This window comes from Martes martes (assembly GCF_963455335.1).
Source record: "Martes martes genome assembly, chromosome: 12".
Taxonomy (NCBI): Eukaryota; Metazoa; Chordata; class Mammalia; order Carnivora; family Mustelidae; genus Martes; species Martes martes.
In genome coordinates this window covers 63,702,328-63,718,122 of record NC_137900.1, presented here as the reverse complement: position 1 = coordinate 63,718,122, position 15,795 = coordinate 63,702,328, and the positions used below count along the sequence as shown (strand labels likewise).

Sequence of the window (15,795 nt, the reverse complement as noted above, 5' to 3'; positions counted from 1 at the left end):
AGGAGGGATTCTTTCCACTCCATAAAAAGTCAGTCTTTTAGGATTCCTGGACCCAATTCCAACATGGCACATGGAGGGTTCCCCCACCGCCACTCCCACCACAACACCAAGCAGTTCTCTCTCTGTCTCTCTAAGTAGGCTCCATGCTCAGTTTGGGTCTCAAACTCATAACCCTGAGATCAAGAGTTGCATGCCCTACCAACTGACACAGCCAGTTGCCCCCAACTCAGTTCTAACACTGTCTACCCAGAGACAGCATCAGATTCCACAGCTTAAGGGCTCAGTCCTACAAGGCTTCCCCCACACCTCACTGCAGAGGCCAGTCGCGAGCCCCAGACTGTTAATTTTGTGTCTAATAGCCAGCTCCAGATTGGCGTCTCCAGTGACCTCCTCAGGTTCCATTAGTTTGGTAGAGCAGCTCCCAGGACTCAGAGAAACACTTACTTACATTCACCAGTTTATTAAAGGGTGTGAGAAAGGATACCAGTCAACAGGCAGATGCACAGAAGAGATGCACAGGGGAAGGTCTGGGGAAGGGCAGGAATGACCGCACCCTCTCCAGATGCGCCACTCTCCCCACATCTCTGTGCTCACCAGCCCAGAAGCTCTCCAAACCTAGTCCTTCAGGGTTTAAGGAGGCTTCATTGCACAGTCATGATGGACTAAGTCATTGACCGTTTTCCCATTCAGCCTCCAGCCCCTCTCCACTCCTGGGAGGACGGGGGTGGGACTGAAGGTTCCAAGCCTCTAATCACACGATCGGTTCTCCTGGCAACTAGCTTTCTATCAGTAGGTTACCTAAGGGCTTTCCAAGAGTTACTTAAAACAACAAAAGTCACCTTCTGATCACCCTTATCCCAGGAAATTCTAAGGGATTTAGGAGCTGTGAGCCAGAAACCATGGACAAAGATCAAATACATATGAAAAATATATTTTTGGTCATTTGAATGATCAGATATATATTTCTTATTAACCACAATATCACAGTAGGTTAAGACAGTGTGATGTCACACAGGGAGATGGTGATGGTGCCAGGATCCCCCCTCATCCCAGGCCAGAACTTCAAAGCTCCCTCCCTGTCTCTTACCACCCCCAAACGCCCTTGTCCAGTGAGCACACACTGAGCTCCTGCAGTGTGTCAGCTGCCGCGCTAGGCGCTTCACCTTCCTGACCTCACTGCGTCCTCCTACCAGCCCTGTGACAGGAGCGCCATCGCCACCATAGCACAGATGAGGAAACTGGGACCCAGAAAGTTTAAGGAACCTCAGGGTTTGGGACCAGAGCCTCCTTTGCTTCTGTCACCAAGAAGCAGGTGGTGCTTCAGAGGTAGGCACCCGTCGGCCGTGACAACTTTTTTTTTATGGGAGGGAGAGAATTACGAAGCCTCCCATGACCTTCCAGCGTCTCAGAGCCAGTGTCACGCCAAGGGCACAGGGCCATACCGATTAACCCTTGTGCTCCTTAGGCCGCCACCAAGCAAGTGATGCTGTACTGGCTGCAGCAGCTGCAGACGAAGCGCTGGGAGTTCCACAGCAGCCCACCCGTGCCCCCCGCCACCCCCGCCACCCCGGCTGCCAACGGGCCCACCTTGCGCCTCGATCCAGGTACCCAGGGGGTTTGCCTCCTGCCCATACCCCCAGGACTTGTGGGGACCAAGCCCTTCGTTGGGAGTGAGCAGGAGGAACCTCTGCTAGAGCAGCCAAGAGCCAGGGGGAATAGTCATGGTCAGGCAAGACACAGCGTAGCCTTGAGGACAGGTGTGGGGCTCTGAGGCCAGGACATCTGGGTTCAAATCCTAAGCCTGTGTGGTCTTAAGCAAGTGGCTTAGCCTTTCTGAGCTCCCATTTCTTTCCGTATAAAATGAGCTTCAGAAGTCCTGCCTGCTTCTCAGGGTTATTCTGAGAATGGCATGAATCCGTGCACCTGGAGTGGTTGGAGCAAGGCTGGCACGTTGTACGAGTTCAGGAAATGGCAGCTCTTATTTCGATGACTGTTATGGGAAGTTCTGGAGAAATGAACCTCGCACAGGGCTGCTGTGAGGAAGGTTAGTGAGAAAACGCACTTATCAGTGCTGCTCCTGACATGCATGCGTTTGTGCCGCAGGTTGGACAGATGGGTGATTTTAGCCGAGTGTTCCCCTCGGCAGAGTCCTTCACTCCCACGTGGCCCGCAAGGGAAGTGTTTTGGTCCCAAGCCCTAGGACATTCCCAGCACTGAGGAGTGCTGGAGCTCCCTCGCTCCAACCCCCATGCCCCACACTGTGACACAGCGGCTGTTTGGCAGGCAGGCTGAGAATCCGACAGACCACCCCCAGCTGCTCCCAGAACAGCTCGCAGTCTTGTCGCAGATTTGTGCAGCGTGGTGACAGGCGGCCAGATAGGCGAGGGCACGACTTGTGGCCAGGTGCCTCTAGACCTCTGTACCGGGCTGTTTTAAATGTCCCCGACCCAGCTCATCCGCCCTTGACCCTCTGCTCCCCCAGCTTCCTTCCTCTTGTTAAATGATGCTTCACTTGCTCGGCTGCTCCTGGATCAGGGTGCCACCCTCGCCCCTTTGGCAGTCTTGGTGAGCCAAGCCGGTCAGTCACCAAGCTGGCTGTGTCTACCCTCCGGCCTCCATGCCAGACCAGCTCCTGCTCACTGCCTGTGCCCTAGGGCAGGCCCCAGCTCCCAGCGGGAAAGTCCCAGCAGCCTCCTTGCCCCTGTCCTGCGTCTTGTGTCCTGGCCTGCCAGCTCGGACCCGTCCTCTCTGCTGTGGCCTGAGTGGGCTTTCTAAAATGAGTGCTGGAGCCCCATCCCCTTGCATGGCCCCCCACCACGTCCCTGGCCCAGCTTTTCACCACAGTGCTCAGGGCTCGTCCCCCCTTGCCTCACCTCTGCCTGCTCTCCCGATGCCCGCCTCATGCTGTGAGCTTTGGTAGCACCAGAAGCGTGTCTGCCTGGCAAATTCCTGCTTATTCTCTACAGCCACGCTCCAGTGTCGCCTCCTGTTCTTGCCAGCCTCCCCTTGGAAGCCTCCCAGCACTTTGCCAGCTGGCCTCTGTATGAGCCCTCAACACTTTGTTCACGTGGTTCTAACAAGGCCTGGCACGTTGTGCCCTCATTATAGCATCCTTGTCAGTCTCTGCCCTTGGGGCTGGGGCCTATGTCTTTGTCGCTTGTGTCCCTGGTACCGAGTACCCTGCTGGCACATCAGATATTTGTGAGCAAATGCATTGGATTTTGTAATTAAATGAGGAAGGGAACGCAAAGCCCTTAGTCTCATGCCAGCACATAGTAATTGCTCAATGCATAGTAGCTGTCCTAATAAAGTTGTTGTTATATGTGTACCGGTACAGTACTATACTTAAAATAACGGCTATTTTTTATTGTTAATAATAATTATCAGTCATTTGCTTCAAGAGCCTGCTGGGTGTTTCATGCTTTTAAGGGCTTTCTTTGGAGAAGGGTTTCTTTGTGCTTCTGTACTTGCATTCCACTGTCCATTCCCCATCGGCCAGAGAGCAGAACAACCCTGGCTGAGTGCACAGCTGCAGCCTGACTCAGCACAGTTGCTGGAGGTCAGCCTCCGATTAGAAGCTACAAGACACTCCCCCTGATAACAGAATTCTTGTATGTCTGGAACTGAAGTTGGAACTGAAATTGCTTTGGGATCCCACAAGTTCTTCTACTGTGCTGAACCCTTTTGAAGCTCTTGAATTCTGTGGCTTTGGTTTAGTGCACTTAGCAGGCCTCTCCTGGGCCAACCCCTGCTGGGGACATGTCCGGGGGGAGGACACCATCCAAGAAGCACACAGGTGGGAGACACGGGAAGCTGGGATATGGGCTTCTCCTAAAGACTTTCTCCTACCACAGCAAGCCTTCACCCTCCCCGACCAGGTCCCTGGAAAACATTCCCCAGCCCCCACGCCCCAAAAGACATTTCCGGACTCGTGAGCAAGCTGGGAGGCCCTGGATTAGCTGCCGGGAGCAGGTTACCCCACAGCCAGTCTCCACCCTTCCTGGGAGGAAGCAGAGCCTGCTCCCAGAGCAGTGAAAACCAACTGACTCACATCTGACTTTGAGTCACAGACATTTCATCTTGTAAGAAGTGTCCTCTCACTGCCATTGAGCAATCTGCAAGGCATGTTCTCTTCTCTACAGTTTTTAAATGTTTTTACCTTTATTTTATGCTTCACCTAATCATTGGTCTCCACAAGAGCTGAGAAAGATCAACGGCAAACCAATTTATAATTTATAGTAGGGCACAATTTACACTAAATAGCACTCTTGTAAGTATATGTTATCATAAAAATATGCATACCATTGCACTGTTCTAACACAACGCATCATGTTATCCAATCCTCGCATCAATGTTATATGGTAGTGTTGTTCCCATCTTACAGAAGACAAAACTGAGGCTCACAGAAGCCAAGGGAGCTGTTCAAGTTCACAGAGCAAGAAAGCATCAGCACTGAAATTTGAACCCTAGTCTGCAGGCTCACAACCCTCCTCATGCTGAGGAAGCAAGGCCATGTCCAGTGCTGAGCGGGGAAGTGACCTGCTGGCCCAGGCCCTTTTCATTGGGCAATGACTTCCTACTGGTGTTAGAGCAGCGCCTACAGCTCGGGCAAAGGGAGAATTACAAATAAACGCAGCTGAAAATTCCTTGTGTGGTCTGCTTACTGATAGTATTTCTCCTCCCCGAGGGCAGGACCCAGAGCAGAGCCTCGGGTCATCGGTTCTGTTTCCTGAAGGAAGTGCTGACCTTCACTGTGCCGTCACCACCGTAGCCATCCCTTGAACACCTTGCTCTGGAGGCTGCTGCCTTCCGGGACAGCCTCTCCCTTCTTGGAACCCTCTGCCTGTCACAAAGCCTGCTCTGACAAGCCACATAGTTTTAATGGAAAAGCAAGGAACTGTGTTTGAGTGTGGGGCTCTGCTGCGGCTGTGTGACCCTGGCCACAAAAAAACCTTCTGACCCTCTGTTTCCTCCCTGGTGGATCCAACCAGTGGTGACAGTTACCACCGAGGCCTAGTTGGTGTGACCTCAGAGGACATTTACAGAGCCACAGGTGGAAGTTAAAACAGATATTGGCAGTTAGGGAAAGTGCTTGCCAAGACATTAAAATCTTAGACAAATTGACCATGTTTTTGTGCTGAATGAGGGAGAATAAAGATGGTCAAAGTATTGATAAACCAGAAGACCTTAATTATTTTGAATCAGCTCAAGGTCTGGATTAAAGACAACTTTTTTGAAAGATGCAAGTCCACAGAATGGGGCTTTATGGTTTTCTAAGTATGTTCATATACTTTATCTCTGCAGGAGACAGGGTGGGGAGTATCCTTCCTGTTTTAAACATGTAGAACCTGAGGCCGGAGGAGAATATATGATTTCCAGCCTGATCACAGCACCCTTCCAACAGAAACATGATCCGGCTTCAGGTCTTCTAACCCCACAGCTGAGCCCAGGTTCCTTGGGGCTTCCTTTGAATCCCCCAGGGAACCCTGTGTGTCCAGCCAGATGAGATCCCCTCTTAGCACTCCCCTGCCCATTTGTCCTTCTTAGCCCTGTCTCCTCTCTGGTCCCACCCAGCACTCCCAGCTCTGGGTCTGGAACCCCTGCTGCTGCCTGTACTTACCCAGAAAGACCCTCCCTCACTCCTTTGGCAGGTCAAAACCTGGAAAATCCTCTAGGCCTTTCCTCCCGGAAGTCTTCCCTGACTTCAGGTGAAGCAATCCGTCTCAATCCCCCAGGACTCCCCTATGCTTTGCCTGGCCTGCCCTCCAGCTTCCACTCGCTTGGTCTTCCTGAAGCCTGTGCTTCTCCCTGCTCCTTAAGCTGGAAGCCTCCTACACCTTTGATTATCAAACTTTCTCTAGCTCCACCCAGAAACATCAGGACAGATGCCAGAAATGTTTGGTGAGAGAGTGAGCCGAAGAGAGGAGCTCAAGAGAAGGACTTGGCCTTGCCCAGTACTGGCCAGTCTGCCGGATGTGAGCGAGCCTAGTAGGAAAGAAATATATTGATTGCAAAGTGTGTTTCTGAGTAAACTGAATAGCTCTTCTGGGCCCCTACCATTGTATTTAATGTTTTTGCTCCCACACCCTGTTTGCTAATGGAGTGCAAAAATAAAATTCCCACTTCCCTACGTTTTTCACCTCCTTAGGAATAGGGCTCGAATGGAAGGTGTCGGCTGCTCTCCATGTCTCCGGAGCCTCCTGATCCAGATCCTACCATCCGATCAGTGGCCTTAATTCTCTTCTGCTTTTTATAACACTCAAAACCAGCTTCTAACTATTTTACCGCCTCTCTCTTATACATCAAATATGTTTCCTTAGCCTTGAGATGTTCCTTAACATTAAATGTTTTGAATCACTCACTGTATAAGAATCATTGTTTAAGCAGAAGATTTATAAAACCTAGAGAAGTAGAAGAAAAAGTACCCGTAATCCCAGCACCCAGAGACAGCCGGTCTCCACATTACATTATGACCCCCCCAGCCTGCCTTGTATTTAGAAATATTTCAGATCATCTAATAATACAAATGGCCTGCTTTGCTTTTTGGTACTCCACATCGTGGCCCTAAAACCTCAATGCTATAAAATCTCCTTATAAACTTCTGCTTTTGATGAATATGTATTATTTTTCTGCTTATAAAAAATAACCCAGGTTTACTGTAGGCGGTTTGGGAAAAAATACAAAGCAATAATGAGGATATCCTGCTTCTGATCCCACCATGCACTCTGACCTCTGTTCGTACACAGAGTGCATTTCTGTGAGACTTCTTCTATACAATTAAGATCTTGCTATAACCCCAGTTTATATTTATATTTATATAGAGAGATACAGATGTAGGTATAGATATACCCCATGCCTAGTCCTTGTGTTCTTAAGCATTCTTCATTAGCGTCCTTTTAAATGGCTGAGTAATAATCTGTTTTCTGAAGGCATCGTGATTTATTTCACCTCTCCCCAGGTCTTTACTTCCAGTCTGAGGGAGTTATTTCCAGTTTGAAGCCAGACAGGGCCAGGATGAACCATTCGGCTCATAAAGTTTTGTCTGCATGTCAGCTCACTTTTAGGATGGATTCTCAGAGGTAGAAGTATCTGCAGTTCTGCATATTTTAACGAGGTTTTCAGGAAGACTTTCTCAGCAAGATGCATCCTTTTCCTGGGAGAACATTTGATGAAAAGCTTGCCTCTTTGGCTGCTCTTTACCTACAAGGAAGGCTTGCTCAGGCAGGAGCGAGCCCATCGCACCTCTGTCTATTATGTCCAAGTACAGTGACCCAAGTAGATGACTACCCTTTGCTTCGTTCCCCAGAGCAAGAGGAAGCGGAGCTGGAGGACTTCCTGTGCCCAGTGCAAACGCCTCCCGGGCTTGTGGGTGTGGCGGCTGCCTTGCAGCCCGCACCTGCCATGCCCTTGGCCCTTCAGAACATTTCCCTCAAGCATCTTGGAACTGAAATACAGTAAGTGCAGTGGAATGGAGGGGCTGGCCAAGCTGCACACAGCCCCTTCTTTGGAGCTTACAATGATCGGTATGATCCCTGTAGGGAGGTGGGCCTGGGGAAAGGGTTAGGGGCTTCATTTTTAATTCATCACATCATTACTTTAAAATACTACATTTGTTGTTCTGGTTTTTTAAAGTAGTGCATATATTTTTTAAAGATTTTATTTATTTATTTGAGTGCGAGAGAGAGTGGGGTGAAGGGCAGAGGGAGAAGCACACTCCCTGCTGAGCAGGGAGCCCAAGGCGGGACTTGATCCTGGGACTCTAGGATCATGACCTGAGCCAAAGGCAGATGCATATCTGACTGAGCCACCCAGGTGCCCCAGAGTAGTGCATACTCTTTGTAGGAAATTTGAAACATCTCAATAGGTAGAGATTTTCAATTACCCATAATCCTATCACCCAGACAGCATTCTTAGCCTTTGGTATATCTCTTTCCTCTGCATTTTCTGTATACCTGCATGCCTAACTGAGATCCTACTGAACGTAATATGGTGATGACATCAAAAGTGTCTTCATATGGGAAATGCATCAGATTATTCACTTTTTTTTCCAGAGTGACTGTATGTAACCAACTTTCTTAAAAAATTTTTATAGAAGTTTTATTTTTCATCACAATAAGTGTACTCTCCAATCTTCATCACATATTTCATCCATCCCCCCACCCAGCTCTCCTCTGGCAACCACCAGTTTGTTCTCTGGAGTTAACAGTCTGTTTCTTGGATTGTCCCTCTTCTCTCTCTCTCTCTTTTTTCTTTTGCTCATTTGTTTTGTTCCTTAAATTCCATGTACAAGTGAGATCATATGGTATCTGTCTTTCTCTGATGACTTCTTTCTCTTAGCATTATATTCTCTAGCTCCATCCATGTTGTTGCAAATGGCAAGATTTCATTCTTTTTATGGCTGAGTAATATTCCATTATGTATATATACCACATCTTCTTAATCCATTCATCTGTCAGTGGATGGACACTTGGGCTGCTTCAACAATTTGGCTATTGTAAATAATGCTACAATAAAATAGAGGCACATGGATCCCGTTATGGTAGAGTTTTTGTATTTTGGGGGGCAAATACCCAGTAGCGCAATTACTAGATTATAGGGTAGTTCTATTTTTTATTTTTGCGGGAACCTCATTACTGTTTTCCAGAGTGTCTACATCAGATCACATTCCCACCAGTGGTGCAGGAGGGTTCCATTTTCTCCACATCCTCATCAACATTTGTTGTTTCCTGTGTTGTTAATTTTAGCCATTCTGATAGATATGAGGTGATATCTCATTGTAGTTTCAATTTGTGTTTCCCTGATGTTGAGTGATGTTGAGCATTTTTTCATGTGTCTATTGGCCATCTGGATGTCTTTTTTGAAGAACGTCTATTTGTGTCTTCTGCTATTTTTAATAGGATTATTTGGTTTTGGGGTGTCGAATGGTATCAGTTCTTTATATATTATGATACTAATCCTTTATCGGATAGGTCATTTGCAAATATCTTCTCCCATTCAGTAGGTTGCCTTTTAGTTTTGTTGATTGTTTCCTTTGCTGTGCAGAAGCTTTTCATCTTGATGTAGTCCCAATAGTTTATTTTTGCTTTTGTTTCCCTTGCCTCAAGAGACATATCTAGAAAAGTGTTGCTATAGCCAATGTAAGAGAAATTACTGCTGTGCTCTCTTCAGGGATTTTTATGGTTTAAGGTCTCACATTTACATCTTTAACCCAATGATCCAGTTTCTCTCTTTGGCATGTACCTGTCCAGTTTCCCCAACACTATTTGTTGAAGAGACTATCTTTTTCTCATTGCTTACTCATTCCTCTTTTGTCAAGATTAATTGACCATATGATTGTGTGTTTATTTCTGGTTTTCTATTCTGTTCCATTGATCTATGTGTCTATTTTTTTTTTGCCAGTATCATACTATTTTAATTACTACCACCTTATAATATAACTTGAAACCTGGAATTGTGATGCCTCTAGTTTTGTTTTTCTTTTATTAAATTCACTTTTAAAATGTGTTAACTTACTGTATGTCTATCATATCTCAGCTACTTTTTCATTTGTTATTCATTATTTATACAATTTCCCACAAGTAGGATTTGTTTTAAATAGTTCATAAGATAGCAGTTATGGCCTGAGCTTTGGAGACAGACTGCCTGGATTCATATCACCAGTCGTAGTCTGTGCTGCCCGTGACAACTTGTTTGATTTCTCTGTGCCTCACTTAAATTGTTAAAGAAGTAAATACAATAGTGCCTGCCCTACACGATTAGCGTGGGAGTTAAATGGGTCATTGCATGCAAAGTGCTTTAGGACTGTGCTTAGCCATGGTAAGTACTTGGTAAATATTGTCTGCTGCTACTATTGTTAATCTAACTGAAGAATAGGAAGCTCTTGGGAATTCAGATGGTACCCAATACTGAGCCTGTTGGGGTGCTTATTTTCTGTGTGGACTTCAGATAGACTAGGACCTCTTAGGAAGCAGCCTACATTGTTCCCTGGACTTGGATTAGAGACCCTTGGCTCTCTGTGACTCAGAGCATTTCCCTTTCCACCTCAGTGTTTGAAGTCCTTCAAGTAGCTAGAAAGGTGGTGATGCTTGCAGGAGAGAAGCAGGTTTTAGGGAAAGACGGTGAGTGTCCTCCAGGGCCTGCTGGCTGGAGGTAGGACTGCCCCCGTGAGGCATTTGGATGGAGGGGCCCAGAGCTCAGGAGAGTAATCTGAGCTCGGAAGAGAAACTTGGGGGTGTCGGGCATGGGTGAGCTCCCCAGGGTGAGTGGATAAGGAAGGTGCCCTGCAGGGGATCTTCCCTCAGTGGGAACTGGAGAGAACTGGGTACGTTGGGAGCCCGCTGTGGGGCAGAAGGGGCTGAGATACACCCATCCAGGTTGTATCCAGTGTGGTCTCACGAAGCTTAAGCCAGGTCTGTGCCATGAAGGCCAGAAACAGAAGTGGAAGAGAGAACATGCAGAGGCAGAAAGGAAGGAAGTTTCAGAGGATCAGTTCGTTACTTCCCTCCTGAAATTTGTAATAACCCACAGAAAATGTGAGGAAAAGGTGCAAGAAGTGGGCTACTTGCCATGGGCTGGTGACAGCCCCAGTACGATCGGGGTTGCCCTTGTCTCCTGTACCCTGGGCACTGGCTGGTCTTAGAGTTTGCTGTGGGCTCTGCCATGAGCTGGGGCCATACTCTGGAGAGGGAGTAAGAGTACTTCTAGAGCTCTGTGCTAGGTTCCTTGCACCATCGCTGAGTTGGCTGCACAAATCTATAAGGTGGTGTCATAACAGTTAAGTTCTTAGGGCGTGGAGTCAGACATCTGGGTCTGATACTCAGTCCCCCCACTCACTAGCTCTTTGGCTTTGGCTACTTATCCTTTCTGAATCTCCATTCTCCTCTCTGGACAGTGGATGTGACATTGCTACTCACTTCTCTGGACCCTTGTGAGGATTGAGTGAGTTGAATGACTAGTGTCAGTTTAGTGCTTGGCCAATGGAACGACCCAGATGCTGTCTGTTGTGGACATGTTCTTCATCCCCAGTCCAGATCAGGAAACCCTTGCTCAGGGAGGATAAATGATTTGCCCAAGGTTATCTTTCCAGAGCAAGTCTTTATGACCACTCCCCCACACTGCCGGGCCTTTCAGACTTAGGGTCATGACCTGAGCCAAAGGCAGACCCTTAACCAACAGAGTCAGCCAGGTGCCCAGCCAATATTATCCTGATAACCAAAACCAAATAAAAATAGCACAAGAGGGGCACCTGGGTGGCTCAGTGGGTTAAAGCCTCTGCCTTCAGCTCAGGTCATGATCCCAGGGTCCTGGGATCGAGCCCCGCATCGGGCTCTCTGCTCAGCAGGGAGCCTGCTTCCCTTCCTCTCTCTTTGCCTGCCTCTCTGCCTACTTGTGATCTCTGTCTGTCAAATAAATGAATAAAATCTTAAAAAAAAAAATAGCACAAGAACCTGGAGCTTTCATCTAGAATTTCCTTGTGTTGATTTTGGCAGCAGGCCTGGTTTTTTTCCTAATTCACCTCTGCACAGGCCTCCCAGCTGTATGTGAAAATTTCAATTTCAACGCTGCAGTTTATATGGTTTCAAAACTTTGCTTTCTTTCCTCTCTTGCAGCCAATGTTCTAGGTCTATGATATCAACAGTTGATCTGTGGTCACACACACACACACACACACACACACACACACTATCTTGTAGCTGTGTGTGGTGATGGATATTAACTAGATGTAGTGTGGTGATCGTTTCTCACTATGTTGAATAAATATGTTGTACACCTGAAATGATTATGTTCTGTGTTAGTTGTATCTCAATTAAAAAAAAAAAACAAAACCAGACAGTTGACCCCAGGACAAACTCATGTCCTTAGTCAACTTTCACAACAATAATCCCGCAGACACAAATTTCAGAATTCAGTGTCGTATGATAAGCATCATTATTTCTTACATATCTGGATTCAGCTGATATAGGCTAGGTACACCTGGTCTTGACTCCAAACTGTTGGTAAGATTTAGGTCTGCTGATGGGGCGCCTGGGTGGCTCAGTGGGGTAAGCCTCTGCCTTTGGCTTAGGTCATGATCCCAGGGTCCTGGGATCAAGCCCCGTATCGGGTTCTCTGCTCAGCAGGGAGCCTGCTTCCCTCCTCTCTCTCTGCCTGCCCCCCTGCCCACTTGTGATCTCTGTCTGTCAAATAAATAAATAAATAATACATGTTTTAAATTAAAAAAGATCTAGGTCTGCTCCTTGTGTTCCTCATCTTCCATGGACTAGCAGCTGCCTGAGCCATGTTCTTCAAGAGGCCATACTCTATATACAAGGACATTTTAAGCCTATGTTTACATCACTTCTGCTAACATCCCTTTGAACAAAGCAAATGCCCAAGCCCAGAGAGGAAGTATTCTGCTCCTAAGGAAGTGGTGGGAAAGGGGTGAATATTTGCTTAGGAGTAGTCTGATCTGCACATTCACCTTCCCACTTGAAGTTCATTTTTCATGTCCCCAAGAATTTCCCTTCCTTTCCTGGGAATTCAGCTCAGTATTTTTGAAACATATTTGGTATTTATCTAGCATCTAGGTGTCTGTGAATAAGGGTTTTTCAGGGTAATCTGTCCACCGTACTGCTAGAAGTATACATTGCACAGAGGGATGATACAACAAAGCCAGGACTCCCATCACGGATCTACAGACCTTCTTCACGTACCCCCCACCTTTTTTTAAAGATTTTATTTATTTATTTGACAGAGATCACAAGTAGGCAGAGAGGCAGGCAAAGAGAAAGAGAGAGAGAGGAGGAAGCAGGCTCCCCGCCGAGCAGAGAGTCCCATGTGGGGCTCGATCCCAGGATCCTGGGATCATGTCCTGAGCTGAAGGCAGAGGCTTTAACCCACTGAGCCACCCAGTTGCCCCCCCCCCTTTTTTAAGACTTTGTTTGTTTGGGAGAGGAAGCACAAGGTTGGGGGAGGGACAGAGGAGAGGAAGAAGCAGACTCCCCACTGAGCCGGGAGCCCAACTCCGGGCTTCATCCCAGCACCCTAGGATCGTGACCTGAGCTGAATGCAGACACTTAACCAACTGAGCCACCCAGGCGTCCCTCCCCTTCTCTTTTGACCACACTATTGCTGCCTTTTAAGTGAATGACCTCTGCATTTATTTCAGTGTTTTTCAAACTGTTGACCACCATCACAGTAAGAAATACATTTTACTTTATAGTTCAGTTAGTACACATATATGTAATTTACAATATATCAACTCAATTCTGAGTGGGATCCATTCTGATATTTTCCATTCCTATTTTTTTATTTAAATTCAATTAGCCAACATACAGTACATCATTAGTTTCAGATGTAGTGTTCAATAATTCATCAGTTGCTTACAACACCCAGTGCTCATCACATCATGTGCCCTCCTTAATGCCCATCACCCTATCCTACCCACCTCCCCTCCAGCAACCCTCAGTTTGTTTCCGATAGTTAAGAGTCTCTCATGGTTTTTCTCCCTCTCTGATGACTTCCCATTCAGTTTTCCCTCCCTCCCCCTAAGATCTTCTGCACTGTTTCTTATATTCCACATCTGTGTGAAACCATATGATACTTGTCTTTCTCTGTTGACTTATTTCGCTCAGTATAATACCCTCCAGTTCCATCCATCCCAATGCAAATGGTAAGTATTCATCCTTTCTGATGGCCAAGTGATACTCCATTGTACATATACACCACATCTTCTTTATCAATTCATCTGTTGAAGGACATCTTGCCTCTTTCTCTTTCCACAATTTGGCTGTTGTGGACATTGCTGCTTAAACATTAGGGTGCAGGTGCCCCTTTGGATCAATACATTTGTATATTTCGGGTAAATACGTAGTAATGCAATTGCTGGGTCATAGGCTACCTCCATTTTTAGCTTCATTTTTTTTTAAAGATTTTATTCATTTATTTTACAGAGAGAGACACAGTGAGAGAGGGGATACAGCAAAAGAGGAGACACAGCAAGAGAGGGAACACAGCAGAGGGAGTGGGAGAGGGAGAAGCAGGCTCCCCGAGGAGCAGGGAGCCTGATGTGGGGCTCTATCCCAGGACCCTGGGATCATGACCTGAGCTGAAGGCAGACACTTAACGGCTGAGCCACCCAGGTGCCCTCCCATTTTTAGCTTCTTGAGGAACCTCCATACTGCTTTCCAGAGTGGCTGCATCAACTTGCATTTCCACCAACAGTGTAAGAGGGTTCCCCTTTCTCCACATCCTTACCAACATTTGTTGTTTCCTATCTTGTTAATTTTAGCCATTCTGACTGGTGTGAGGTGGCATTTCATTGTGGTTTTGATTTGTATTTCCCTGATGCCAAGTGATGTGGAGCATTTTTTTCTTGTGTCTGTTGACCATTTGTATGTCTTCTTTGGACAAGTGTCTGTTCATGTCTTCTGCCCGTTTCTTGCCTGGATTATTTGTGTTTTGAATGTTGAGTTTGATAAGTTCTTTATAGATCTTGAATGCTAGCCCTTTATCTGATAAATATCTTCTCTCATTCTATAGGTTATCTTTTAGTTTTACTGTTTCCTTTGTTGTGCAGAAACTTCTTATCTTGATGATGTTCCAGTAGTTAATTTTTGCTTTTCTTTCCCTTGCCTTTGGAGACGTGTCTAGCAAGAAGTTTCTCTTGCCAAGGTCACAGAGGTTGCTGCCTGTGTTCTCAGGGATTTTGATGGATTCCTGTCTCACACTAAGGTCTTTATTCCATTTTGAGTTTATTTTTGTGTGTGGTATTAGAGAATGATCCAGTTTCATTCTTCTGCATGTGGCTGTCCAATCTTCCCAGAACCATTTGTTGAAGAGACTGTCTTTTTTCCATTGGATATTCTTACCCACTTCACTGAAGATTAGTTGACCATAGAGTTGAGGGTCTGTTTCTGGGCTCTCTATTCTGTTCCATTGATCTATGGATTGTGCCAGCACCATACTGTCTTGATAATGACATCTTTGTAATAGAGCTTGAAGTCTGGAATTGTGATGCCACCAGCTTTAGTTTTCTTTTTCAACATTCCTCTGGCTATTTGGGGGTCTTTTCTGGTTCCATACAAATTTTAGGATTGTTTGTTCCAGCTCTGTGAAAAATGTCGATGGTATTTTGTAGGGATTTCATTGAATGTGTGGATTGCTCTGGGTAGCATAGATGTTTTAACAATATTTGTTCTTCCAATCCATGAGCATGGAATGTTTTTTCATCTCTCTGTGTCTTCCTTAATTTCTTTCATGAGTGTTCTATAGTTTTTACAGTACAGATCCTTTGCCTCTTTGTTTAGGTTTATTCCTAGGTATGTTGTGGGTTTTGGTGCATCCATTCCATATTTTAAATGCTGGTCACAGGGCACCTGAATGGCACAGTCAGTTAAGCTTCTGACTCTTAGTTTCATCCCCGGTCATGATCTCAGGATCCTAAGATTGAGCCCCACGTTAGGCTCCATGCTCTGCAGGGAAACTGCTTGAGATTCTCTCTCCCTCTGCCCCTCCTGCTTGTGTATGTGCACTCTCTCTCAAATAAATAATTCTTAAAATAATAAAATATGTTCTAGTCATGATACTAAACTGATTTTACAATCTACCAATGGTTCTCAGCCTCCAGTTTGAAAAACACTGACCTAGTGAACTCCTTTAATTATCTTCTCTTCCTCGTTATTAATTTTGGAATATATCTACTTTTATCTCTTCGCAAAGGGAAAATAAACTCAGTTAAACTGTCCTGTCATCTGACTCATTATGAATTTCTCTGACACCTCAGCCAGCCTTTGGTGCCACCTAGTTCCTTCCTAC

The 15,795-nt window shown here is 46.2% G+C and overlaps 1 protein-coding gene across 1 annotated transcript in view; it reads left to right on the top strand.

The window, feature by feature from the left end:
• TBC1D2 (TBC1 domain family member 2) overlaps nucleotides 1-15,795 on the top strand; it is a 53,763-nt gene that overhangs the window by 3,190 nt on the left and 34,778 nt on the right. The window contains exons 2-3 of the mRNA XM_080820469.1: nucleotides 1,466-1,604; nucleotides 7,307-7,454. Of these exons, the coding sequence (XP_080676595.1) occupies nucleotides 1,466-1,604; nucleotides 7,307-7,454 (287 nt within the window). The remainder of the gene's footprint in view (nucleotides 1-1,465; nucleotides 1,605-7,306; nucleotides 7,455-15,795) is intronic.